The sequence below is a fragment of the Danio rerio genome, chromosome 19, assembly GCF_052040795.2.
Source record: "Danio rerio strain M-AB ecotype USA chromosome 19, GRCz13ab, whole genome shotgun sequence".
NCBI lineage: Eukaryota > Metazoa > Chordata > Actinopteri > Cypriniformes > Danionidae > Danio > Danio rerio.
In genome coordinates this window covers 8,952,857-8,975,855 of record NC_141039.2, presented here as the reverse complement: position 1 = coordinate 8,975,855, position 22,999 = coordinate 8,952,857, and the positions used below count along the sequence as shown (strand labels likewise).

Here is a 22,999-nt window from a genome sequence, read left to right as displayed (position 1 = left end):
ATTCTGTAGGCAGTCGGAAATCTCTTCACCCAATATTTACCGTATATGACATTCAATATGCTTTTCGATGTGGGACAAAGTATGTGTGCAGGAAACTGGTAAACTCAACCCAAATAGTTGAATTTACCTAAATAGCTTTGTAAGCAATTGCCTAAAAACACTCAGTGTTTACACAAGGTCAAAATAAGCTGTGAGTTGAACTAACATAGAACCTTAACCTTTGGTTCAAAAGTATTTTGTTAAGCTTCATACTAAATGTATTGATTTATCCTGTAGGCATTGGTTTGTAAGGCACTGTTTTTATTATTTGTCTTTGCAACAGTATATACTCTGATTGTGTACACTGTTTTCAGGACACACAAACATTTTTTTTACTCAGCAAACATGTTAAAAGTAAGCCATTTCAAAAACTTCACACAAATACTGAATAACTGCAAATCAAATGTTTTTTTTTTTATTCAATGATTAGTCAATGTTTACATTAATTCATATCAAGCTGTCAGTGTTCATGTTTTAACTGCAATTTAAGGATTTACTGCATTGTTTTAATTATTCATTTATTTTGTGTGCAATACATTGTTATGAAACGTCAAATAAAATATTAAAAGATTTGAGAAAACGAAATGGTTTACTACAAAATCAATGATCACCCTCTCTGCTTCTCATTGTGTATTAGCTAGATTTAACATTTGCACATTATCACAATCAGTCACACAATCTACAAGCATGTTACAGTACATATGAAGTGACAAACAGTACAATTCATTTCAGTATGCTACTTTTGCAAGTTTAAGCTCTATCTCATTAAAAACAAAACTACACATCAAAAAAAAAAGTATTCTTTCATTTATATATATCAAGTCTTATGTGACTAGACAGACACATTTTAAATCAACAGTAGATATTAACCAAAAGGTTTAATTCTCGAGTAACTGGAGATGCTGAAATGCGTTCTCTCTTGCCGTTGCTTTAAAATGTTGACATTAGTCAGATTTCTGCGATGTGTTCAGACAATGTCTCCAGGGTTTCAATCTCTTTCGAGACATCTAGAAAAGGAAGATTTATTAGTCTGACTTTCTAATCATTTGTAGCTGTTTGTATGCAACATTTACTCTACAGGTATATTGGATATATTCTAAAACATGCAATATGGACACATGTACACCAATATTATAATGAAAATATTTTGTATAGTGAATTGTGTTTAAAGGATTTAAGCAAAAACAGGATTCAGAATCACTCTCAAGTACTCATTGCTAAAAAAATTATTCTTAAATTGGTATTTTCCCTTACCCATCAGGGAAGCTTTGCTGCTTTGTGAGAATGAGCGCTCCACTGATCTGCTCAACTCAGATTTAAGTCTCTCGCATATATCGCTCTTTGATGGAAACAACAGAAAAAACATACACTGTATGTACTTAAGGTGTATAAAAATCTGATTGTTTTGTATCGTTTATAAATATTTTCAGAAATAGCAAATAGCAAATGCTCAAAGAATATTGAAATACAATTACCGTCACAGACTTGAACTCTTTCAGAAATTGTATTTTTGTGTCTTTGAACATGCTGTCTTTTAACAATTCAATTGTTTCTATTATTGTGGTCTCTCTCCTTCCCATGGCTCCTACTCCTTTCTTCTCCGCAGCTTCTATAAAGGCAACATTAAATGTTTATTCACATTCTGAGTATAAATGCAACACAAACACAGAAGTCTGGATAAAATGGTAGTTAATTATAAAAGATTTATTTTAAAGCCAGCAGATGTTTTGTTATACAATACCATGTGAGAAACAGTTTAAAAATCTGACATTATTATGTGTTTTACATGTCCTTACTTTTATAGCCAGCAGTCATTTGATCCTGAATTGTTGTTTGGATCGATGAGTAGATTTTTTTCTTTCTATGGACAACATCTCTTTTGAGGAATGTCTTCACTTTGGTTTCCTTTTCATGAAGTTAAACAAATGAATTATTATCATTATTAATATTATTACTATTATTACTATTCTTATTATTGTATTACAAAAGTAATTATAAGTATTTTTGTATTAATATTTAGCTTGACCATATTTCAATTTGCAAAAAAAAAAAAAAAAAAAAGAGTATGGAGAGAGAATGGGCACTTTACTACTAATGTAGTTAATACAAAAGAAAAAAAACATTCTTAACATTAAACTTTAGGCCGTCAGCAATAAAAAAAATAACAGAAAAAAAATGTTTAGCTTTTAACACATTTTACTTTTTTTCAATGAGTTCAATTAAAAATAAAATAAAATCCATTATTTCTCTTTTTTATGCTGTTCAGGAGCCATGTGCACAGCCCAGGCTAATTAAAATTTTGTGCCCAGGGCTACATTTTTGATAACCGAACAATATGTACTACAACTTCTTGAAGTTTTTGTTTTCACAAATCAACTAGAGGTCACATTTTTAACAATCTCAAATATACATAAATATGGCACATTTTCTCATATGTCTCTTTTTTCATAAATCTACCAGAGGCCGCAGTATATATTTCTGCCAATCTTAACGTCATTCTGGCTCGAGTCTATGAGAGATGTCGGTTAACTTTTTATGCTTTTACCATTGGGATCACACAGCTATTTCAGTGGGGTATTGTTTTACCTGGTTTCTGGAACCATCCTTCGTTGAACTTAAACCCCAATCAAATTTGACAAACCAGTGCCGGTAAATCTCAAAACAGCTCTTTCTACTGGTTCTATTATTGAGGCTTGCTGTGAGCAAAATTACAGCTACAGTCTGCTTATGTTTGTTGTGAGGTATCACGTCAGAATGCAAAATAGTGAGAGTCAAGTGTCACGAATGGATGACGTCAATCTCATGTAGATAGATGATAAATAAATGAACTGAAATAGAAATTACAACTCACCTCTGTTTTCATGAAGTTCTGAATGTGGTACAGCATGGAAGATGGAGGGTAAACTGTGCCATTCTGAATGATACTGAACTTATCGATCTGTTCTTGCACCGACTTCCCTGTTTTGATTTTACTATCAACACTAATAAAATGAATTAAACAAAACATAGAATATTACAATCTTTAATAAGGAAAATCTTGTTATCATATTGTTCAGAACATGAATTATTCTTTAATATACTTGTGGGAACCATTGTTTAACCATTAGTTTGTGGTACATGTCATCACCTACAACAAATAAATTTAAAAACACTAATGTAGATATGATTATACTTCAGGGTATTTACTCTGTTTTATGACAGCTTATTAGTGCCACTTTTAAAAATCTGAACTTTGTTCTGATGCGCCAAAAGACAAAGAATATCTTTATTGCTAAATCCTAACCTTAAGTAGGATTTAACTAAATCTTTCACACCCCTTTTGCACCCCTTTAGTTATTTTTTCCCAAATTTTGCAAAATATTTATTCTTACAACTTAAATAATTATTGTAATATTTACTTATGTTTTTGCTTTAATCTCCAATCACTTTGACTTTATTTCCGTAACATTGCAACTTTATTATTGAAATTTTGACTTTTAATCTTGTAATCTTTTTTTATTGTCATCGTACTGTTTAATTATCACTGTAAAAAAAAATGACAAAAACTGTCAGTATAGTGAATAGGGAATGATGGCAAAACTTACGGAAATATCAAATTGAACTCCTCATCAATGTTGTCGTAGATGTGTTTAGCCAAGCACTTGTTTAGATCTACAGCTGCATCCTTGCTTTTTGGCCAGTAATATCCTTTGTTCTTGCACAAAGCCTGGAGGGTTTTATCTGATGGTTTCACCTGATTTACAATACAAAACAAAGCATTACATTTAGAAAGTCCTGAAAGTAAAAAACATTATCTTTCATTGGGGGTGTGACGTTACAGTCAACTCTTCATTCGAGCCGTATCTCAATACTGAACTCACAGTACAATAATTTATGCTATAAAAATGTTTAATATCAGTATTTTTGTTTGTTTTTTTCTCAGTATTCTATTATAGCATGTAGGGCCATGTTGTTTAAAATGCTACATTTATTTAAAGACTTGGGTAGGTGGACTTGAATAGACTTTAGATTCGTCCTGGTCCTCATTGCTCAGGACAGTTATGACAGTCCTTCTATAGATGATTTATTAATTATGTTGGACATGTATGCTTGCACTCTGTCGTGGACTACATATAAAGAGTTTATTATCACTGGTAAAATCAGACATTTGATTTTAATAATGCTACTATAATCAGCATTATATATAGTCTAGAGCAGAGATGCTCAAACTAGGGCCTGCAGGCCAAAGTTGGCCCATTGTAAATTTGATTTGGCCTACCATAGCATCTGAGAAGGGAGTAAGAATGATGGGCAGAGTTGGGGCGAACCAAATCAAGACATTCTGTTTCCACTGATCATTCTTGAGTTGTTTCAGCAACTTAATTGGAGTTCACCTGTGGTAAATTAAAAAACCTGTCTATATAAGGTCCCAGGGTTGACAGTGCATGTCTTAGCACAAACCAAGCATGAAGACAAAGAAATTGTCTGTAGACCTCTAAGACCGGATTGTCTTGAGGTACAAGTATGGGGAAGGTTACAGAGAAAATTTTGCCCTATGAAAGTTCCAATGAGCACAGTGGTCTTCATTATCCGTAAGTGGAAGATGTTTGAAACCACCAGGACTCTTCCTAGAGCTGGCCGGCCATCTAATCCGATGGTCACTTTGTCTGAGCTCCAGCGTTCTTCTGTGGAGAGAGGAGAACCATACAGATGGACAACCATCTGTCAAGCAATCCACCAATTAGGCCTGCATAGTAGAATGGCCAGATGGAAGCTACTCCCCTTCTGGAATTTACCAAAAAGCATCTGAAGGCCTCTCAGACCATAAGAAACAAAACTCTCTGGTCTGATGAGACTAAAATTGAACTCTTTGGAGAGAAGGCCAGGAGTTACGTTTAGAGAAAACCAGGCACCACTTATCACCAGGCTAATACCAAGGTGGTGGCAGCATCATGCTGTGGGGATGTTTTTTAGCAGCAGGAACTGCATGAATAGACTGTATAAAGGGGAAGATGAATGCAGCAATGTACAGAGACATCCTGAATGAAAACCTGCTTCAGAGTGCTCTTGACCTCAGACTGGTGCGACGGTTCATCTTCCAGCAGGACAATGACCCAAAGCACACCGCCCAAAGATTAATGGAGTGGCTTCACAACAACTCGTTGTATGTCTTTGAGTGGCCCAGCCAGAGCCCAGATCTAAATCCTATTAAACATCTCTGGAGAGACCTGAAAATGGCTGTACACCATCACTTCTTATCCAACCTGATAGAACTTGATAGGTACTGCAAAGAGGAATGGGCAAAAATTCCCGAAGACAGTTGTGCATCAACAAATTTTGAGCAAAGGCTGTGAATAGTGATGTACAGGTGATTTTTCAGGTTTTTTATTTTTAATAAATTTGCAACAATTTCAAAAACTCTTTTTTCACATTGTCATTATGGGGTATTGTGTGTTGAATTTTGAGGAAATAAATGAATTTAAGCCATTTTAGAATAAGGCTGTAACATAAAAAAATGTGAAAAGGTGAAGAGCTATGAATATTGTGCAGATGCACTGTATGTCTGACTACAATAAGCTCAAAATGGCAAATCGTTTTGTTTACATCAGTGATAAGCATAAGCACATTTCTATGCTTCCCGATATTTCAATGTATCATTACACCTCTGTCTTTCATATATTTCACTGAACAGAATCACACTTACAGATGCAATCACAGGCTTTGTGGTACTGACACACTGTTCCACTGATTTCTCCACTCCTTTTGAGAAACATTGCTCTATGATCTTGTAATGTGAATCAAACCGACTGTTCAGTTCCTTCAGTGCTTTTTCAAGGCTCTCATAGTAATCTTTACAAACTGTGGCTTTAAGCTTTGCCTATACAACACAAGGAAACGCAGCAGTGAATTACTGAATGAACTAACTGATGTAAGCAGACATCTGTAAATGATCAATCAGCAATTCTGTACCATTCCTTCATTTGTATCCAGTTTGATACTTTGGATGAAGAACAAAACTCCCTTTGCTTGATTGACATAATCTCTGATCAGTTCCCTCCTGATGCTCTTGTTGGTGTTCTTGAGAAGGTCCTGCAGTTTGGGGATTTCTACAGATAATTGAAAGAATATTTATAGTTCAATGATTTAATGAAAAGAGAATGAACAGACATATAAATAAAACGTTTGTTTTCCAGGTTCACTTAATTTTTTACCAGTTTCATTTTGATCCATCTGAAGATCTGCATCAAAGTATGCCTTCGAGCTGACAGTAAAAACATCAGCGGTGAATCTTCTGAAGTCTTTTGATTTCTGAGTACGAACAAGGATAAGGATAAGAATAAGAATTACATTAACAATAATAATTTTCAGTTTCACAATTATACCATGGTTTCAAACTTGTTTTTCACGGAATCCTTTGCAGTCTTGTTCCTATGATGTATGCATGCTGTTTTCAGATTCTGAAAAAAAAAATAATATTAATAATATGGTAATAGTGTAATAATATATTACAGTGACAGTTAGTTTATATGAAAGACTCTTAATGTGTGTGTTAATTTAACACACAAATTAGGCGTCTTTAATATAAACTAATTGTCATTGTAAAATTAGCCCAAGAGTAAACTCAGTCATTTTTGCATTTCTATAGAGCAATCCATTTCTAGTAAGTCATTCATATTTCTGTTATGTAACTATTGAGCCCAGAAAGAGAGAACAGACACATTAAATTAGGGCTTTTACAGTGGACCAATTTCCTTACAACAGTATGAAAGCCAATAGAATGGCCACTACAAAGGACATACAGCAGGTACTGTGTTGGGTAAGTTGCTTTAAAAAGTAATAGATTACAACTTACTGACTACTCCTGGAAAAAAGTAATCTGATTACTTTAACTGATTTAATTGATTTTTATATCAAATATACCTAGATACAAAATAAACTGCAGCACTTTCAGTAATTTAATATTCACTAAAAAACATTACAATGGGTTGATCACAGCAGCTTGACATATTCAAAAGAGTTTTTTGGTGACGAGTATTGTCATGGAATGCTTTCTGTTCAAGTGCTTAAATAAGTTGCTGGTCAAGTTAAAAGCAGTCAAAAGTTGTTAAGAGCTCACATTTTCCAGCAATTTAAAACTGCATGCTCATTAATTGATGTTGCAGCGGAAAACCTGATGTAAAAAAAGATTTTTTTTTTCTTCTAAAAATTATATTTGTAACATAAGTAATGCAATTACTTTGACTTTAGTAACAGTAATCAAATTACACAAATTTTAAATGTAATTCGGTATATTACATTCCTCTATGTATATCATTGAGGTAAACAAAAACAATATTAAAAAATTTCAACTTTTGCAGCGGTTTATGCTAATAAACTAAGCTATTTTCTGTCTTGTGATATTCACATATTCATTGATTCTGCTAGGGATTTGCATGATTTCAAGCAGCACTGTAAAAAGCTCTACATAAGGAGAAGGTTGTTCTTCTCGGAGTTGACTCAGGGTGCTTTCACACCTGTGAATCGATTCAGTTGTTCCGAAACAGAGATTAAAATTGTTACATTGTTGCTCTTTGCTCTTGGAGCGGTTCGCTTTCACACTGCAAAGTTTCTAATCGGTCCAAAAGAGCTAAAACAAGTCACGTGCGAGTAAACTCTCCTTACATTGGTCAGAGTGTCAGGGTTTATTTTGCAGCGTCCCGCTCAGCTGTCAGGAGAGGTGGTGGTTTGGTGGTGATTGACAGGGTGCGCGCGCGCGCGTGACGTGTCTGAGGAGAGACACGGTGGGGAGGGGTGAGAAGGGTGCGTGACGATGCCTATTTGAGGACTGGGAGAGAGATGCGAGATTACCGGGAGATCATCACTCGTTTGCGGGCATCCGGAGACTCACGAAACTTCCCGCCCTACTCATAATTCTCTCTTCATATAGCCGTAAGCCTATTACATATCCATAAAACACAGTGATATAACCGTGCTCGGATCGGATCGCTTTCTCACTGCAATCGAACCGCTCCAGGGTTCGTTTCAATCGAGCCGAGACCACCTCATTCAAGCGATCTCGGTGCGATTACTTTGGCGCGGAACAGAGCGCGATTGCCCTGTTCACATATGCCAATCGAACCGCGCTAACTGGGCAAACGAGACACGTTCCGAAACAAAAGTGTAGGTGTGAAAGCACCCTCAAAGTTCTATTTGTCTGAGGTGGCTGAGCATGATGTCCCTAGACTACACTTGATCACTTGATCACAGCTGCTCGAGAATAAGCAGGAAAACTGCATTTCAACAATGCAAAAAACATATTCATTTTTGCTTGTAAATGTACCAGACCTTCCCTGAAGTAAATTGGTCTCCAGAGGGCAGTGCAGATCTATGATAAAAATAAAATACATTAATAAATTTGATTTAATAATGTAGAAATGTAGAACATTGACAAAAATTTCTATATTCCTACCTTTGATATTCTTTTATATTAATGTCATCAGTCCTGGTACAGATGAAGTTTATTGTTTTGCACTGTCCTCCTGGTCCCAAGTCTTGCATGCAGTGCTCCATTATGCTCCATGGCTCTATGCTACTAATTGCTCGACTGATGCCATTTACAATCCACACAGAAGAGCACTCTCTCACTTTCTGTGGAATTAGAAAAATAAAAACTGAATAAAACACCAGTGGTATTGCTCTACATTACACACTCATGTTGAACTGCACCCCTGCCTCAATGTATGTAAGTGTGGCTCAAATGTGACCTCAACAGAACAGTTACAGCCTTTAAAATAAGACACAGTTACATCAGATTCAGAGTTATAAAATGCACATGAGGTGGTTTCTAATTTGGAAGCAATACAAATATTTAAAATATGATGCTCTACACGAGGTGATGCCAGCTGGGCTGTTCACAGTGGAATGCTGCATTCACACCAAACATGGAGCACCATGTCACAGATTCTAGTTTAATCGTTGGATGTTTTTCACTCTGAAGTGAATTTTCACCTTAAATGAAACGTTAGAAATTAAGGGGTAGACACAACTGAGGTGAATTCTCTGCATTCCCAGCAAATGAAGCAGATGAAAAGTTATAATAGTTTGAAATTACATAATGGTAGGTAAATCATGAAATGATCTTTAGGATATTTGGTAGTGTAGTACTTACTGATTTCCACAGATCATTTCGGATCTTGTTGCAGTCTCCAGTGCCAGGAATATCAAAAAGTACAATGTGTTCCAGAAGCTCTTGACGATCTGGAATCTTGATGGTCACACTCTTCACAAGCGGCCAGTACCAGCCACCAGGACTATACTCACTTTGCTGAATGTGACATTTAACATCAAGGTCAAAGTCAAGGACCTGTTGTAAGAAATTAAATATGTGTCGATGTTTTTTATTTAGATAAAAGTTCAGAAATACATTGAATATTTCAAAATTTAGAGTATATTACTAGTATAATCATATTTTACTATAATATTTTAGCCTATTTTGTAAACAATGAAACTAAATGAGTAAAACGTTATTTTGATTGTCCCCCTATAGTCCGCTGACCATACAAGTTCAAACAAGCTTTGCCATTCGGCTTAGCTCCTTTTTACCAGAGCGGACCAACACATCGACCACATTACTGCTGCTGCAGCACAGAATCCACCTGTCAATTGAATGTTCCACCCTTCGCTCACTCGTAAACAAAACGCCAAGATATTTGAACTCCTCCATCTGGGGTAAAGACTCTCATTCAACCTAGAGATGGCACACCACCTTTGACTTGGAGATGTTGATTCTCAGACTGGTCGTGTTTCATTCTAAGGCTATCTGTCCCAGTGCACAACATCATCTGCAAATAGTCACTGAGGTAGTTTGCAAGCTCTGCAATGGCAAAGCAGTGAGGGTAGATGAGATACACCCCGTGTACCTCGAGTCTCTGGATGTTGTGTGGGATTAAAATCAAGTAGTGTGAGCAAGAATTAACTACTACATACATACAGACTAGGTTGCTGTTTGAAGTGGTTTTAGTGAGACCAACAGGGGTCACTCCACATGTGGCCTGAGTCTTGATACCCAGTATAGTCAAAGGGATGCTATACAGTCTGTGAGCACCATCATTCAGATGAGATATTTAAGTGAGGTCCTGACTCTGTAGTCATTAAAAATCCTATAGCACTTCTCGTAAAGAATAGGGGTGTTACCCCGATCTCCTGGCCAAATTCCCTCTCTCTGCCTTGTAAAATTTTACTGACCAGTAGTTTATTAGATGTTCACGTTGTAGATGTTTTAATAATGTAAAACATTCACAAAACAATCCACAGACACTACAAAGATGAGAGTAAGCATAAGTATTTAATAGGGATGTAACGGTATTGTAAATACCGTCATACCGCAATATTAATTTTTTTCGATATTACCGAAGTCGCATGACTCGGTAAAACTATAGGTCTTCTGAGAAAATTTGCTCAGGCGAATGAAGCGAACGGGAGGTAACGAAAACTACAATTGCCATCAGCCCATGCTTGACCATCATCCCTTGCGGTCTGTTGTCGCTACAGATCCAGTAATGCGGAAATGGAGTGTGCTGCTGGAAGCGGGGATGAAAAGAACTGGAAAACTCTAAAGCCCCGTTTACACTAATGCGTTTTAGTTTGAAAACGCATAAGTTTTGCTACGGTTACGCCAACCGTCCACACTACGCCGGAGTTCTCGAGCGCCGAAAACGGAGCGTTTCGAAAACGCTGGAGAAGCCGTTTTCATTCTGAAACGCTGCTGCTCCGTCTCAGTGTGGATGATGGAAAACGGAGACATCTGAAAACGGAGGCGGGGCTGCAGACATTCGCCTCTCTGATTGGGGCTTTTCCTGAATATTAAGTAGCCTAACACACACAGTTCAGTCCTGCATTCTCTCCGTGTAAGTTCAGACTTCGCAAGTTTGATCAAGGCTGCAGTCTCTTCTTCTCAGTTTGATATGGAAAAGCAGATTATACCGAGGACACGGGTAAATCTTCAAAGGGAACAGTGTACTTTATAACTTCATTCACATCACCCTGGCTTCGTTGTTTCACTTTGTCAACAATAAAATGTAAACATAATTTAAGGAACTGCCTATTTTCATTTTAATATTAGCAACTTAGACAGCAGACATGTTGAGGCGTCTTGCTGCATATATGAGCGTCATCTTCACTGTGTGGATATTTATAACAAAACGGAGCCGATAACAACTGCCTCCTTTCAATTTCAGTGAAAATACGAAACACACCCTCTCTTTTGCTGAGTATCAGTTTTAAGAATCGATAATGGCCATTTTAAAAGTATAACATACAACAAGTTTATACATTATAGGAAATAAAGGCAAGCGATCAGTCAATATACAGAATGTACGTGGTTACATTAATCATTAACTTATCTTTGCGCTCAGCCAAAACACGTTACCTGAGAACAAGTAATAGATTCCAATGACCAAAGTCAGGGAATATGTCGTTAGATAAAGACAACAAGATAAATGAAATATCCCGTTTAATAAATATAGTGAGATTAGATCCAGCGGGAGATGCTTGATGAGAAGTCCGACTAGCAGAGCTCTCATCTGGGTAGATGGGCTGATTAAATGTTGAATGTGATGAGTTTTCAACAATACTAAATTGAAACTTTATTTTTTACATGGTTTAATATTTTTTTTGTTATTAAAATTGAAGTTCCTGTTTCAAAGCTTACAGATAGATGGCTAATTTGTATGTTATTGACACTTTTGGCACTTTTTTGGAGTATTTTCATAAGTTTTGTTTTTTCCTGTAATTGATTCAATAAATACCGTACCGTGACATTCATACCGAGGTATTACCGTACCGTGAAATTCTGATACCGTTACATCCCTAGTATTTAACGTTTATCATGGTCAGCAGGAAGACCATCAAAATAAGGTGTTACCTTAAAGAATTTCATCTGAAAGAGAAACTTCTACAAACACACAGCCACAAAGTACTGTAGGCAAAACTGTTCACACCTTTTCAGTGCAAAAAAAAAATCACTGTCTTCATAAAATCTGACGATATTTTTTAAACACTTAAATATCTAATGAGAAAAATATTTGCTAAGGTTATATATATATATATATATATATATATATATATATATATATATATATATATATATATATATATATATGTATTAGGGCTGTCAAAATTAGCGCGTTAACACACGTGATTAATTTGAAATATTTAACGCGTAAAAAAAATAACGCAAATAACGCAGTTGCAGTTTTTTGTTTTTTTCTTGTTGTGGCTGACGTGTGTTTAGGGCCGGCGCGTCCATAGAGGCGGCAGGCGGCCGCCTTAAGCAGCAGAATAGGCAGAATAGTGAGCGATAATCACAATAGTAATCCTCACATTAATCCGCTACACCTACCCTACCCTCACAGTCCTCGGCCTTCCATATGAATGAAACGGTGTGATTGCCGTTTGCCTAGAGCGCCAGTTCAGCTTGCTCTGGTCCTGTGTGTGTTTAACGTGCAAAGAAATATGGATAAGGGTGTTTCATTTTTTTATATTTAGACTTTAACAGCAGTTCAGCAGTTCTCTCTCATTCAGCATATTTTCATTCAGGATGTTTTAATGGAATTTGATGCCGCATGGCGAACGGAAAGAAAAACATCCGCAGTTCGGAACCCACGTGATCCTTTAAGGTAATTAAAAATCGCTGTATACATGGTAGACTCTTAATTAATACTATCTTAATCATCACAGCTGAGTATTGGTGTCCATGTGAATGAAAGTGCCAGATGAATTCGCAAGCTGTCAAAGACAGCCCATTTCTCCTCCTTAAGTTTAATGTGTTCCCCGGTTTTGTAAAGTGTTTGCTTCACGTTGATGTGTCAGAATCTTTGCTTGTGAAATACAGCTATAGTTTAGAACGCTTAGTTTAAGCAAATTTGATGAACGCGATCGTGTTTGTGTGTGCGTGCGTGCGTGCGTGCGTGCGTGCGCGCGTGTGTGTGTTTATAGTCCTCTAAGAATCCAACATGGAAAGCATTTTTGTTTGTTATTGGCATGGATTGTTTTGAAATTTAAATGGCACTTACATGCCTGTGTTTGTATTTCTGTAAGAAATACAGCATTTTGTGATTAATCATGGTTAATTGCAAAAAGAGTGTAATCAAGTAAACTTTTTAATCATTTGACTGCACTATATATATTTTTTATATATATTTATATATATTTAATTTTTTTTTTTTTTTTTTTTTTTTTTTTTTTTGCCCTTACTTCAGAGTGTGAAATCGTTTTTTTCCCAATAGACAAAAATTGATCAATTTCAGCATATTTGGCATCTTTCTTAAGTTCTTCCAGAGATTTCTTATCTGCATCAGCCCCATACACTGCAATTATCCTTTCGTTATCTGTATCAGTCCTTTCATCAGTGGAAGCAATCTCATTCTCCCATTCCTGCAAAACAACACAAATAAAATACTTTATTATTTCAGATAGACAGACAGATAGACAGATAGACAGATAGATAGATAGATAGATAGATAGATAGATAGATAGATAGATAGATAGATAGATGAACCTCTTTAGAGATAAGCTCAATCTCAGCTATGTATTTAGAGTCCTCCAGATTTGCTTCCACTTGAGTAATAACTGCTGTACAGGCACCAAGACTACCAGATGGCAGCAGACCCTCTAATCCCAACACTGCATTTAATAAAGAGCTTTTTCCTTCTCCTGTTTTGCCAAAAACACCAATGGTTTCCTTTCTTCTTTTGTCTTTGTCCATCTCCTTCATTTTTGCAATGGAATCTCTACATCATGATACAGATAAAAGTAACTAAACACCACTTTACAATTGAGCAGAACAATTCACAGCATATGATTTAAAAGTACTTACAAAATGGTGTTTTTTATCTCATTTGTTTTTTGGTCTGTGCTGGTAATGTTTCGAAGTCTATCATCAACTTCATTCATGATCTTTTTTGCTATATTCAATATTTCTATATCTGTTAAAGTATAAGAATTCAATATGAGATTGATGAATTAATACTAAATTCACACATTCATAATAAATGTAGGTATAAATAATACAAAAATGACTTGCCTGAATATGATTTAGCACTGATCAGTAAATCTCTCGATTCACGTTTTCTTTTTGTGCCTAAATCAGAGAATGAAAACACGTCAGCTTTGTACTTAATACAACTTGATCATTTTATTTGATTTATTTGTTTTTATTTTTATTTTTTGAACACTCAGTGGATGTTTTAATCAAACAAGTTAAAGAACATGAAATGTCCTAATGAATTTAGTCTGTTGTTTATTTTTTAAATAGTTTTTCCTGATATTTGCAGGTACATGAAACTCACCTGTAACTGTTTGTTTTTATTCACTATAACAATTCACTTTCGTAAGGCCATCTATAAAGATGGTTTTTATGATTAGAATTAATTCTTTTCTACAATATAGTACATACCACATGTGAATACAAATGTGTGTGTGTGTGTGTGTGTGTGTGTGTGTGTGTGTGCGTGCGTGCGTGCGTGCGTGCGTGCGTGCGTGTGTGTGTGACTTGTATTTCTAAAGTTGTCCCCGCAAGTATAGCAATGCTAATAACTCTTGACCCTGTGGGGACATTTTTCCCCTTGAGAAATCCTCTCATAAATCACTCTGAATTCTTTATTTAAAAATATAAAACTGCAAAATGTTACATGTGAAAGTTGGGTTTAGGGGTAAGGAGATATACAATTTGTACAGAATAAAAATCATTATGTTTATGGGAAGCCCCCTCAAAGATAGCAGTACAAGTGTGTGTGGTAAATATAAAATGATTTGACCTACCACTGGCATTCTGTGAAATTCCTGACTGAGATGGCCCAGGAGACTGTGGACAGGTTCCTGTTACTTGATTCACTGCTGTGGCTGCTCTGTTTATATCAAACAATAATATTACTAATAAATAACAACCAATGCTTCCATTGGGAGGGAATAATAAACAACCTTACATGGGGATAGTTGTAACATACTTGGTTTAAAAGCTTCAACACACAATAGTAAGTTAGGTGTTCACTTCTTACCAAATTAAATATTTGCAGGGGGAATAAAATCTGCTAAATTGTAAAAAAAAAAAAAAAAAAAAAAAAAGACCTGTCCTCAACAGATCATTTATATAACTACAGTACAGCGTCATTTGTATTCTCAGTTTTTATCTGCTATTATGTTATTCACAAATGTATCATTTAGCAGTTTAGATAGTTGTTTGCTTGATGCTTAGCTAACTTGAAGACCAGGTTTTAAAGCCGAGTTGTGCAGTTGGAGCACAAAAAAAACTACATGTATTATACCAACTTAAATACAATGAATATATATTACTTACTGTTCTGTCTGCTCATTCATTTCTTTTCGTTTTTTATTGGCCTCCTCATAAGTGCCTGCAGTAAGAAAGGAAAATATTTTAATATCGGGAACCTAATGAGAGTAAAAGTTGATTGTCTTTTGGGCCTCAGTATACATGAAATATTTAAACAGATTAAATTAGGAACTGGTACCATATTCTCCATGAAACAGGACAGCTAATTTCTCCCAAGATTTCTCTCCTGTTTGAGGTGCTAATCCTTTCTGAACAGCTTCCATTAATTTCTCTGATGATTTGTATGGAGGCCAGTAACATTGTTTTTTGCCTTCGCTCAACCAGTTTGATGCTGTCACCATCACCTCTTCTGATTTTTCTAGGGTTACAACTGCATACATGGTGGTCCTGCAGTAAATCAGTAATTCATTATTAAAGAAAACTTGAAAAAACTGTAGAACACTTCTCATATGCACACAGATACATATATTATGCCAATATTTAAATGCCTAAAAAAAAAAGTTTTAAGTATTGCACATGAAATGGCAGCATGTGTTGATGCTGTTAAAGGCACAAGAGAGCGAGCAATGCATTTATATGTAATGACAGAGGAACATTGAAACATATTGTTTCCCATGTTATTTTTAAATCCTTCAAGAATTAAAAGCTAATTTGGAGCACACAACTAGGCTGAGTTGCATGATACTGGGTCTTGACGGACTCTTCATTTTTGTCCTACTGTGGTTTTAACAGTCCACATTTTAACTTGGATTATCCACTAATCAAAGGTGACTAAGTACACCATACCAAATTACTATAAATTTGCATTGGTTATCTCTTGGTAGAGAAAAATATGCCTGTTCTTAGTAGATCACCTGCATTTTATGAGCATCTACTGTGCTTATTTACCACTGTGCTAATGCATTACAGCATACAGTAGACATAGGAGGATCACTACAGCTGAGGATCACTTGAAAGTGCCCAAAATTCCATTGTGTGTTTTATGTTTTTCATAATAAAGTCTCCTAAATATTATTAATCATCTTCGAGATGTATAATCCCCACCTTCCATCACTTTCAATCGATTTAGATTTTCCCTCATGTTCATTTGACCCATTGTCGCTGTCTTCACACTGTGAATTGTCTTCTGTGTCCTCCAACAGTCCATCATAATCTTCACTTGCAGACTCATTACCCTCAACACTTTGTCCTCTGTATAATGTCATAATATCATATTCTTCATTGTTGCTGCTTTCCATAGCAAGTATCTCATCTAGGTCTTCAGATGGGACGCAAATGATCACGTTTGTCTTGAAAACATGCACTGCATAATTTTCTAAATTCTTACACAACTTTAAGGCGCAGCTTTTCAGTTTTAAAGCTGTGAGTACTGGCTTCAGTGGGCAGCCCTGACACTTTTTGAATTTTGAATCTCTGAGGATTTTTTCCACAAGCTGAAAGTCTTGATAAAGAACTGAATGTGAGTCCTCAATTTCATCCTTTAGACAGCAGAGCATTGCTTCAGTGCAGACTGTTTTAGGAGTGATCATAACAATTGCTGTATCCTTAATTGTCCCCTTTGACTGAGGATTCAATAAATAATTAAGACGTCTTGCCAGAATAGTTGCAATGATGAGGTAGTCGGCATTTAAAAAGTGAGGAATATCATCCTGTGGATCTTGAAAATACAATTCAGGGCAGTTGACTTCACCCCTGTGGATTTTGCCATAGAGCATCTTTATGTGTGGAATTACATCCCGGATGTTGTCTTTATAGGAGGACACTGGGATGTCGTCTGGTCTTACAGTGTCTGACACTTGAAGTGACTGAACCGCTGACACAATGTCAACTTCACTGACTCCAGGTGAGCTTTCTTCAGACTGTGATGAACTGGTTTCATCAGTCAAAAGAATGTTTTTGCAGTGAAATTGTTTTTTTGCAGTGAAATAGACACTGTTGATCTCTAAAGACACAGGTTGGTGATCTTTGAGCTCTCCGAAATTCATGATTTCACAACTTCCTACACGCCACATACATTCATCTGGAATGAAGAAGTAATCGAGTCTGGACACTGGACGATCTCTTATGTAGAATGTAAAATCCTGCTTTACAGGGTTCATTCTTCTCCACACATCAGCCAGCTGAAGAGATTCCATGAAATTCTCCACACATAAGATCAGTTTATTGTGCATTCTGTTCTTTGTCATCTTCCCTGTACATTTTTTGTCTATAAACGGATTGAGGAATGTGTTGAAATCTCCACCAATCACCAGCAGCCCTGTGGTCATTGACTGCAGGTATCTTGAAAGATTATCAAGCGTTTTTGTGTCTGTCTGATGGTTATAAACACTCACTAGAGTGTACAGGCAACCTTCCAGTTCACATTTCAACAATACATATTCACCACAATGACCTTTCTCGACACTTAAACATTTGAAATCTAGACTCTTTCTGACGAGAATGGCAGTTCCACTGCTGGAAGAGTTGTACTTTGTATAGAAAACATTCCACTCATCTTTTAAACCTTCTATAACATGTTCATCTCCTGCTCCAATGTGTGTCTCTTGTAAGAAAACAACATCAGCGCATTGAAGTTCTTGAAATTTCTGATACTTGTTTTGCTTAAGTCCGTTAATATTCCAGGTGATGAAGTTAATGGTGTGTGAATCCATGACAGATCAGCTTTCACAAGATCCTCAGCTTAGCACATTCCCTGTTAAAAAACAAATATTGATGGAGGATGGGATGTTTGTTGGTTTTACCCTTTGTAATCTGAGTGATTACCTGATATTTTCATTAGACATTTTATGGTAACACTTTACAATAACAGTACATGAATAATGATGTATTAATATGTAAACTAAACATTACTTTTAAAGTATTAATGATGAGTTAAGGTATGCACTAATAATGAATTAACTTTAACTACAACATGAGTCATATGAGTTCATGTGTAAATAATGACTACCTTAATTACTTGTTTGTACATGTTGTTAATTAATGTATTAATTAACATTTACATTTAAGCTAAATAAGGGTGTCACGATCCTACAAATCCTTGATTCGATTATATTTTCGATTCTAAAGGTACGATTCGATTCGATTATAAATAGTTAATTAATTATTGACCAATTAATTATTTGTAGCCTAACGTTTAAACTACCTGACCTGCATGGTCTTTGTTTTACCCATAAACAAATCATACAGTAAATGAATAAAGGCAAGATCCACAAATAATTACCACCTGTCAATCACTTTTTCTGCGGGATTCGGGAATAGGCAGTGATCTGTGTCGTTATAATGGCGTCGGTAAAAAAGACGCACAACCAACAGGAACCAGCCAACAGTATCTGAGGTGTTTGCTAAAATGACTAAGTACAAGTGAGTGAAAGATTGAAGCAGTCCTCTGACTGCCTGGACTCGCTGTCTGGAGCGCAAGGCTGTGTGTGCATCTGTGTCTGTGTGGTCACGTGATGTGCATTTTCAGAGGTAGAGAGTAAGGAGGGCTGCTCAAAAATGCTACACGCCACTGTGGATGTCAAATCGTTGTCGTTCTAAAATGCCATTTAAAAACAAAGACAGTGTAAACAGGGCCTGAGTGTGTACTTTTAGCGAGCGGATTTGCAACGGGGGCGGGCGGAGGATCGCGATGCCTGTGTTGTCTATCGGACGAACCGTACGTAATACGTACATAGCAGAGCTTGCAAAACTGTGTTTTTTTTGTCGACAACACGAACGTTGTCAACATAACTCACTGGAAATCCAAAATGCTTAAACACCGGCGACTTCATTGAAAGAGAAGAGGGTTTAAGTTCTCTCGACGGGTCTCCTGCTTCTGCAGTTTAACAAGCACTTCAACAAGCATGTTTTTTTCCAGCTTGGCAAGCCAAGCTGACGTGATATGGGGGCGTGGCAGCATCGAAGATTCTATTTTTTGATTCAATAATCGAAATTGAGCATAAATTTGATCGATTACGATTAAAAATCGAAATCGTGACACCCCTAAAGCTAAATGTAACCAACATGAACTCATGAGCTGTTAATGTCATGACTTTACTTGGAGGGGCACATCACTATTAACTCATCCTTAACTACTCATGAACTCCTGATCATGTTGATGTTGACAGAACACTTTTCTATTGTTATTCAGTGTAAATTCACTAGTTGAACAAGCATAAGGAGTTCATGTGTAGTTAAGAATAGTTTAATGATGATGCGCCCCTCCAAGTAAAGTCACAACATAATTATACATTAACATATCATGAGTTCATCATGGTTAAATTAAGCATAAACTAATGTGGTAATTTATACATTAATAAACAAACAATCATGTACTAACAAATAATTAAGGTAGCCGTCATTCACACATGAACTCATGTGACTCATGTTGTAGTTAAAGTTATTTCATGATTAGTGCATACCTTAACTCATCATTAATTTATAATAAACTAATGTTTAGATTACATATTAATACATCATTATTCATGTACTGTTATTGTAAAGTGTTACCCATTTTATTTATCCAAAGTGATTTGAATTGATTTGATTCTTTTCTAAACATGTCCTACATATTATGTTCAATGGTTAAGTCCAGAGTTATGCAGCAGTGTTGTCTGACACTTGCTTGGTAGATTATCGTGTACATGCTTCCCCACAGTTGCCACATCCTGTTTAAGTAGCTGATTCTTGCATGCAAAAAGCAAAGGTGATTCTGGAAATCTGTACCAATTGCTAATGTTTTCTTATGATATTATTGTACTGAATTGAAACATAATCCACACTCTGGGTGATATTACTACAGTTTTAAAGGATATTGTACTTCTTAGGGACTAACATGTAGACTTTAGGTACTAAAATGTGACTTTAAGACAGTGATATGGACAAAAGCATGTATTTTGAATAGGTACCACACTTATGACAGCTTTTGTACCTTTGTTTCTAAGCATGTATGATAATAAACATGGCCATTATTCTGACTGAGAGACCCATGTTTGTGCTGGATTCATCCACACAGGTAAAGTTTTATTTAAATTATTGATTCTTTAAAAAAATACACAGAGTCAAATAAACGAATGGCATTGGGTTCGGATCTTTTGTTTGAACGCATCGACGTCGATACATCACGAAATATGGAGTTCCAATTCCGGTAAAATGTGAACGCTCTTTCCCTCCACACATTAGGCTCTTTGATTAGATTATACCATCATGCTGCCATTAGCAATAAACACAAGCACACACATCGCTTATGACTTCATATTTGAATCTGGTTAGCAGTCTAGTTTGAAGCACTAAATTAGTTAGAGATCAAGGGGAAGTGTCATGTTGATTTCACACATATAGGCTGTTTCTCAATACCAAGAATGCAGAAAATAGACTTGTGTTCTTTCAATTCAATTCATCTTTATTTCTATAGCGCTTTTACAATGTAGATTCTGTCAAAGCATCTGCACATAGAAGATTACAGTAAATTGAAACCGTGTCAGTCCAGAGTTCAGAGTTAAAGTTCAATTTAGTTCTGTGTGTGTAAAATTCACTCGACTGGTCCTGAACCATGCAAGCCAGTGGCGACAGCAGTGAGGAAAAAAAACGTCACCAATTAGCAAAAGTGAAGAATTAAAAAACCTCGAGAAAAGCCAGGCTCAGTTGGGCACGACTATTTCTCCAATGGCCAGAATGGTCTTACCTCAAAAGTATGAACTTGGAAGATTACAAGCACACAGAATGCATCCTGTGAGATATGAGATGCTACGATCTTCCTGTTAGTCGCGTGACCTTTGCATGTTTTAATGGAAAATAATTTAAAAATTACTGCATTCATACAATGATGTTTTGCTTTTTTCCCTTTTCAATGTATATAACATGCACACAAGCATTTACAGACTATACGTTTCACGATGCAAAGAGAACAGATTTGAATGTGAATATTATCAAATAAATGCTTTTCCATGAAGAAACGCATATTGAGAAACAGCCATAGTATGACCAGTTAAGTTGCTGCTGACCAGTCGTATCATGTGATATGTGCACATGAATCAAGAGCTTCGCCTTTGCACTGTATGCTTTAAAGCTGCATGGAAATCGCACAGCCCTGCCTAACATGGGCATACATGAGTGTGGCAAAGGACAACAAAGGGATGAACAGAAACAATAAAAAACACACAGGGCAACCGGGTCCACCTCACTCAGTTAAAATGGAAGTAAATAGCCACAATTGTTACAAAGCACAGAGATAATTTGCCAGTCCTCAATAAAAAAATCCAGATATATCTCAAACCATCCTTCACACTACACAATGTAACAGTAAAATGAAAAAAATCGAATTAATCCTTAAGCAAACCTTAATGCAAGTCACCATTAACAAACACAAAACTATATAATAACAACACATACACATATTGCCTGACACGCAACAAAAATACCCACACTAAAGTATATATATAATAACAACAAAGCATTGTACAGCAAATAAAACCATGCCATAGGACCAGGAGAGAATAGGGAGGAAAAATATGAAAAATAAATGTCCTTGGAGACGTTATTTATTTAACGCTTTCTAATTATTTTCTGTTTCTGGATAGTTCAGATGCAAAAGCTTCTAAGTGGAGCATTTTTCTCATCCTCCTTTATGTTCAGTTTACTTTAAATCAATGTAAATGACTTGTCTGTGTAAACTACTCAACCTACATACAGGAGCCTGAGAACAATACTCATTTTAGAAGAACATTTCTGATGCCACTTAGAGGATTTTGCATCTGAACTATTCATATGTTTTCAAAATCAGAGCTCTGTGACAGTAAATAAGAAATAACTCACCTGTGGCCAAAAATTATGCCTTCCTGTGTCTTTTGTTTATGTTCTAGATGACCCCCAGGATGTTAATAGAATGTGGTATTTTGAAAGCAGAATCCCTTGATGCACCGCAGTACTAATGGAGGGTTGCCAAGTAGATGCTCGAGCAAACAGACACAGTGCTCTACTATGACATACTGTTGCTTGATGGAGGAAGTTCAAAATCCTTTATGGGCAGTACAACAAAATCTTTACCCAATCTGATTTGCATACTCAAAACATAACACTAAGTAGAGCATTCAAAGCTTTACCATAAGTGGTTTGGTCTAAGAGGATAGATGCGTGCAGGAAGCAGATGCTTTAGTGAACAGGAAATAACGTGCAGACAAAAGTGAGGTGTTCCCTTCAGCTGTATTTTCATGAGGGGGTCATTTCAGACAAATTTTATACAGGTCTAAATGCATCTAGTTTTTAAAATCACCTTTGTAAAATTTTCTCTTACCAAAAAGTAATAAATAAATAGGCTTGTGAGAGGTTGTGATGGGAATAGCAGTGTTATAAAGAGAAAATACCCTTTTTCAGTATAACAAATGTTATATAAACTGTTTCCCCTGTTGCAATGACTGTACCATTAATTACAGTAAAATGCAGCGTTACACAATTTGACTTGATGCAGTATGTAAGTTTGACACCCAGTGGTTTAACTAGGTATTACATTCCTGGATCAAAAGAAACACAAGCGCAAGTTGCCAGTTTGAAGACCATCGGTGTTGATTTAAATAAAAGCAAGGGCACGCGATATGAGGAATATTTTCCATATTAAAAGGAGTTTTTGTCATAACCAACACCTCAAATTAGAAACGGCTTCTATTTCTCACAGGTGAA

At 36.0% G+C, this 22,999-nt stretch overlaps 1 protein-coding gene across 2 annotated transcripts; it reads right to left on the bottom strand.

Moving 5' to 3' along the window:
• Window positions 1-429: 429 nt before the first annotated feature.
• nuggc.2 (nuclear GTPase, germinal center associated, tandem duplicate 2) lies at window positions 430-22,319 on the bottom strand. Of its 2 annotated transcripts, NM_001442600.1 has the most exons (22): window positions 22,139-22,319; window positions 16,391-18,038; window positions 15,525-15,733; window positions 15,353-15,407; window positions 14,818-14,903; window positions 14,081-14,137; window positions 13,874-13,982; window positions 13,556-13,787; window positions 13,252-13,431; window positions 9,167-9,361; window positions 8,468-8,646; window positions 8,344-8,383; window positions 6,402-6,476; window positions 6,231-6,327; window positions 5,989-6,125; window positions 5,723-5,896; window positions 3,624-3,772; window positions 2,891-3,020; window positions 1,836-1,944; window positions 1,515-1,648; window positions 1,294-1,378; window positions 430-1,046 (listed from the first exon to the last, which is right to left on the bottom strand). In NM_001442600.1, exons 2-22 carry the CDS (start codon window positions 17,995-17,997, stop codon window positions 988-990), a joined length of 4,098 nt encoding a protein of 1,365 aa, NP_001429529.1. In that variant the 5' UTR covers window positions 17,998-18,038; window positions 22,139-22,319; the 3' UTR covers window positions 430-987. The 2 variants fall into 2 exon arrangements, with proteins under 2 accessions (NP_001429529.1, NP_001076534.2); NM_001083065.2 differs by lacking the exon at window positions 16,391-18,038.
• Between the last annotated feature and the right edge of the window lie 680 nt (window positions 22,320-22,999).

What these genes read in the sequence shown, in the direction of transcription:
- nuggc.2 (NM_001442600.1), bottom strand. Translation starts at nt 17,997, where the DNA reads ATGGATTCACACACCATTAACTTCATCACCTGGAATATTAACGGACTT. An exon ending in AGAACTTCATGAAAACAGAG is followed by an intron (nt 1,945 to 2,890) that starts GTGAGTTGTAAT and finishes CTTCATGAAAAG; the next exon opens with GAAACCAAAGTGAAGACATT. An exon ending in AATGACTGCTGGCTATAAAA is followed by an intron (nt 1,649 to 1,835) that starts GTAAGGACATGT and finishes TTGCCTTTATAG; the next exon opens with AAGCTGCGGAGAAGAAAGGA.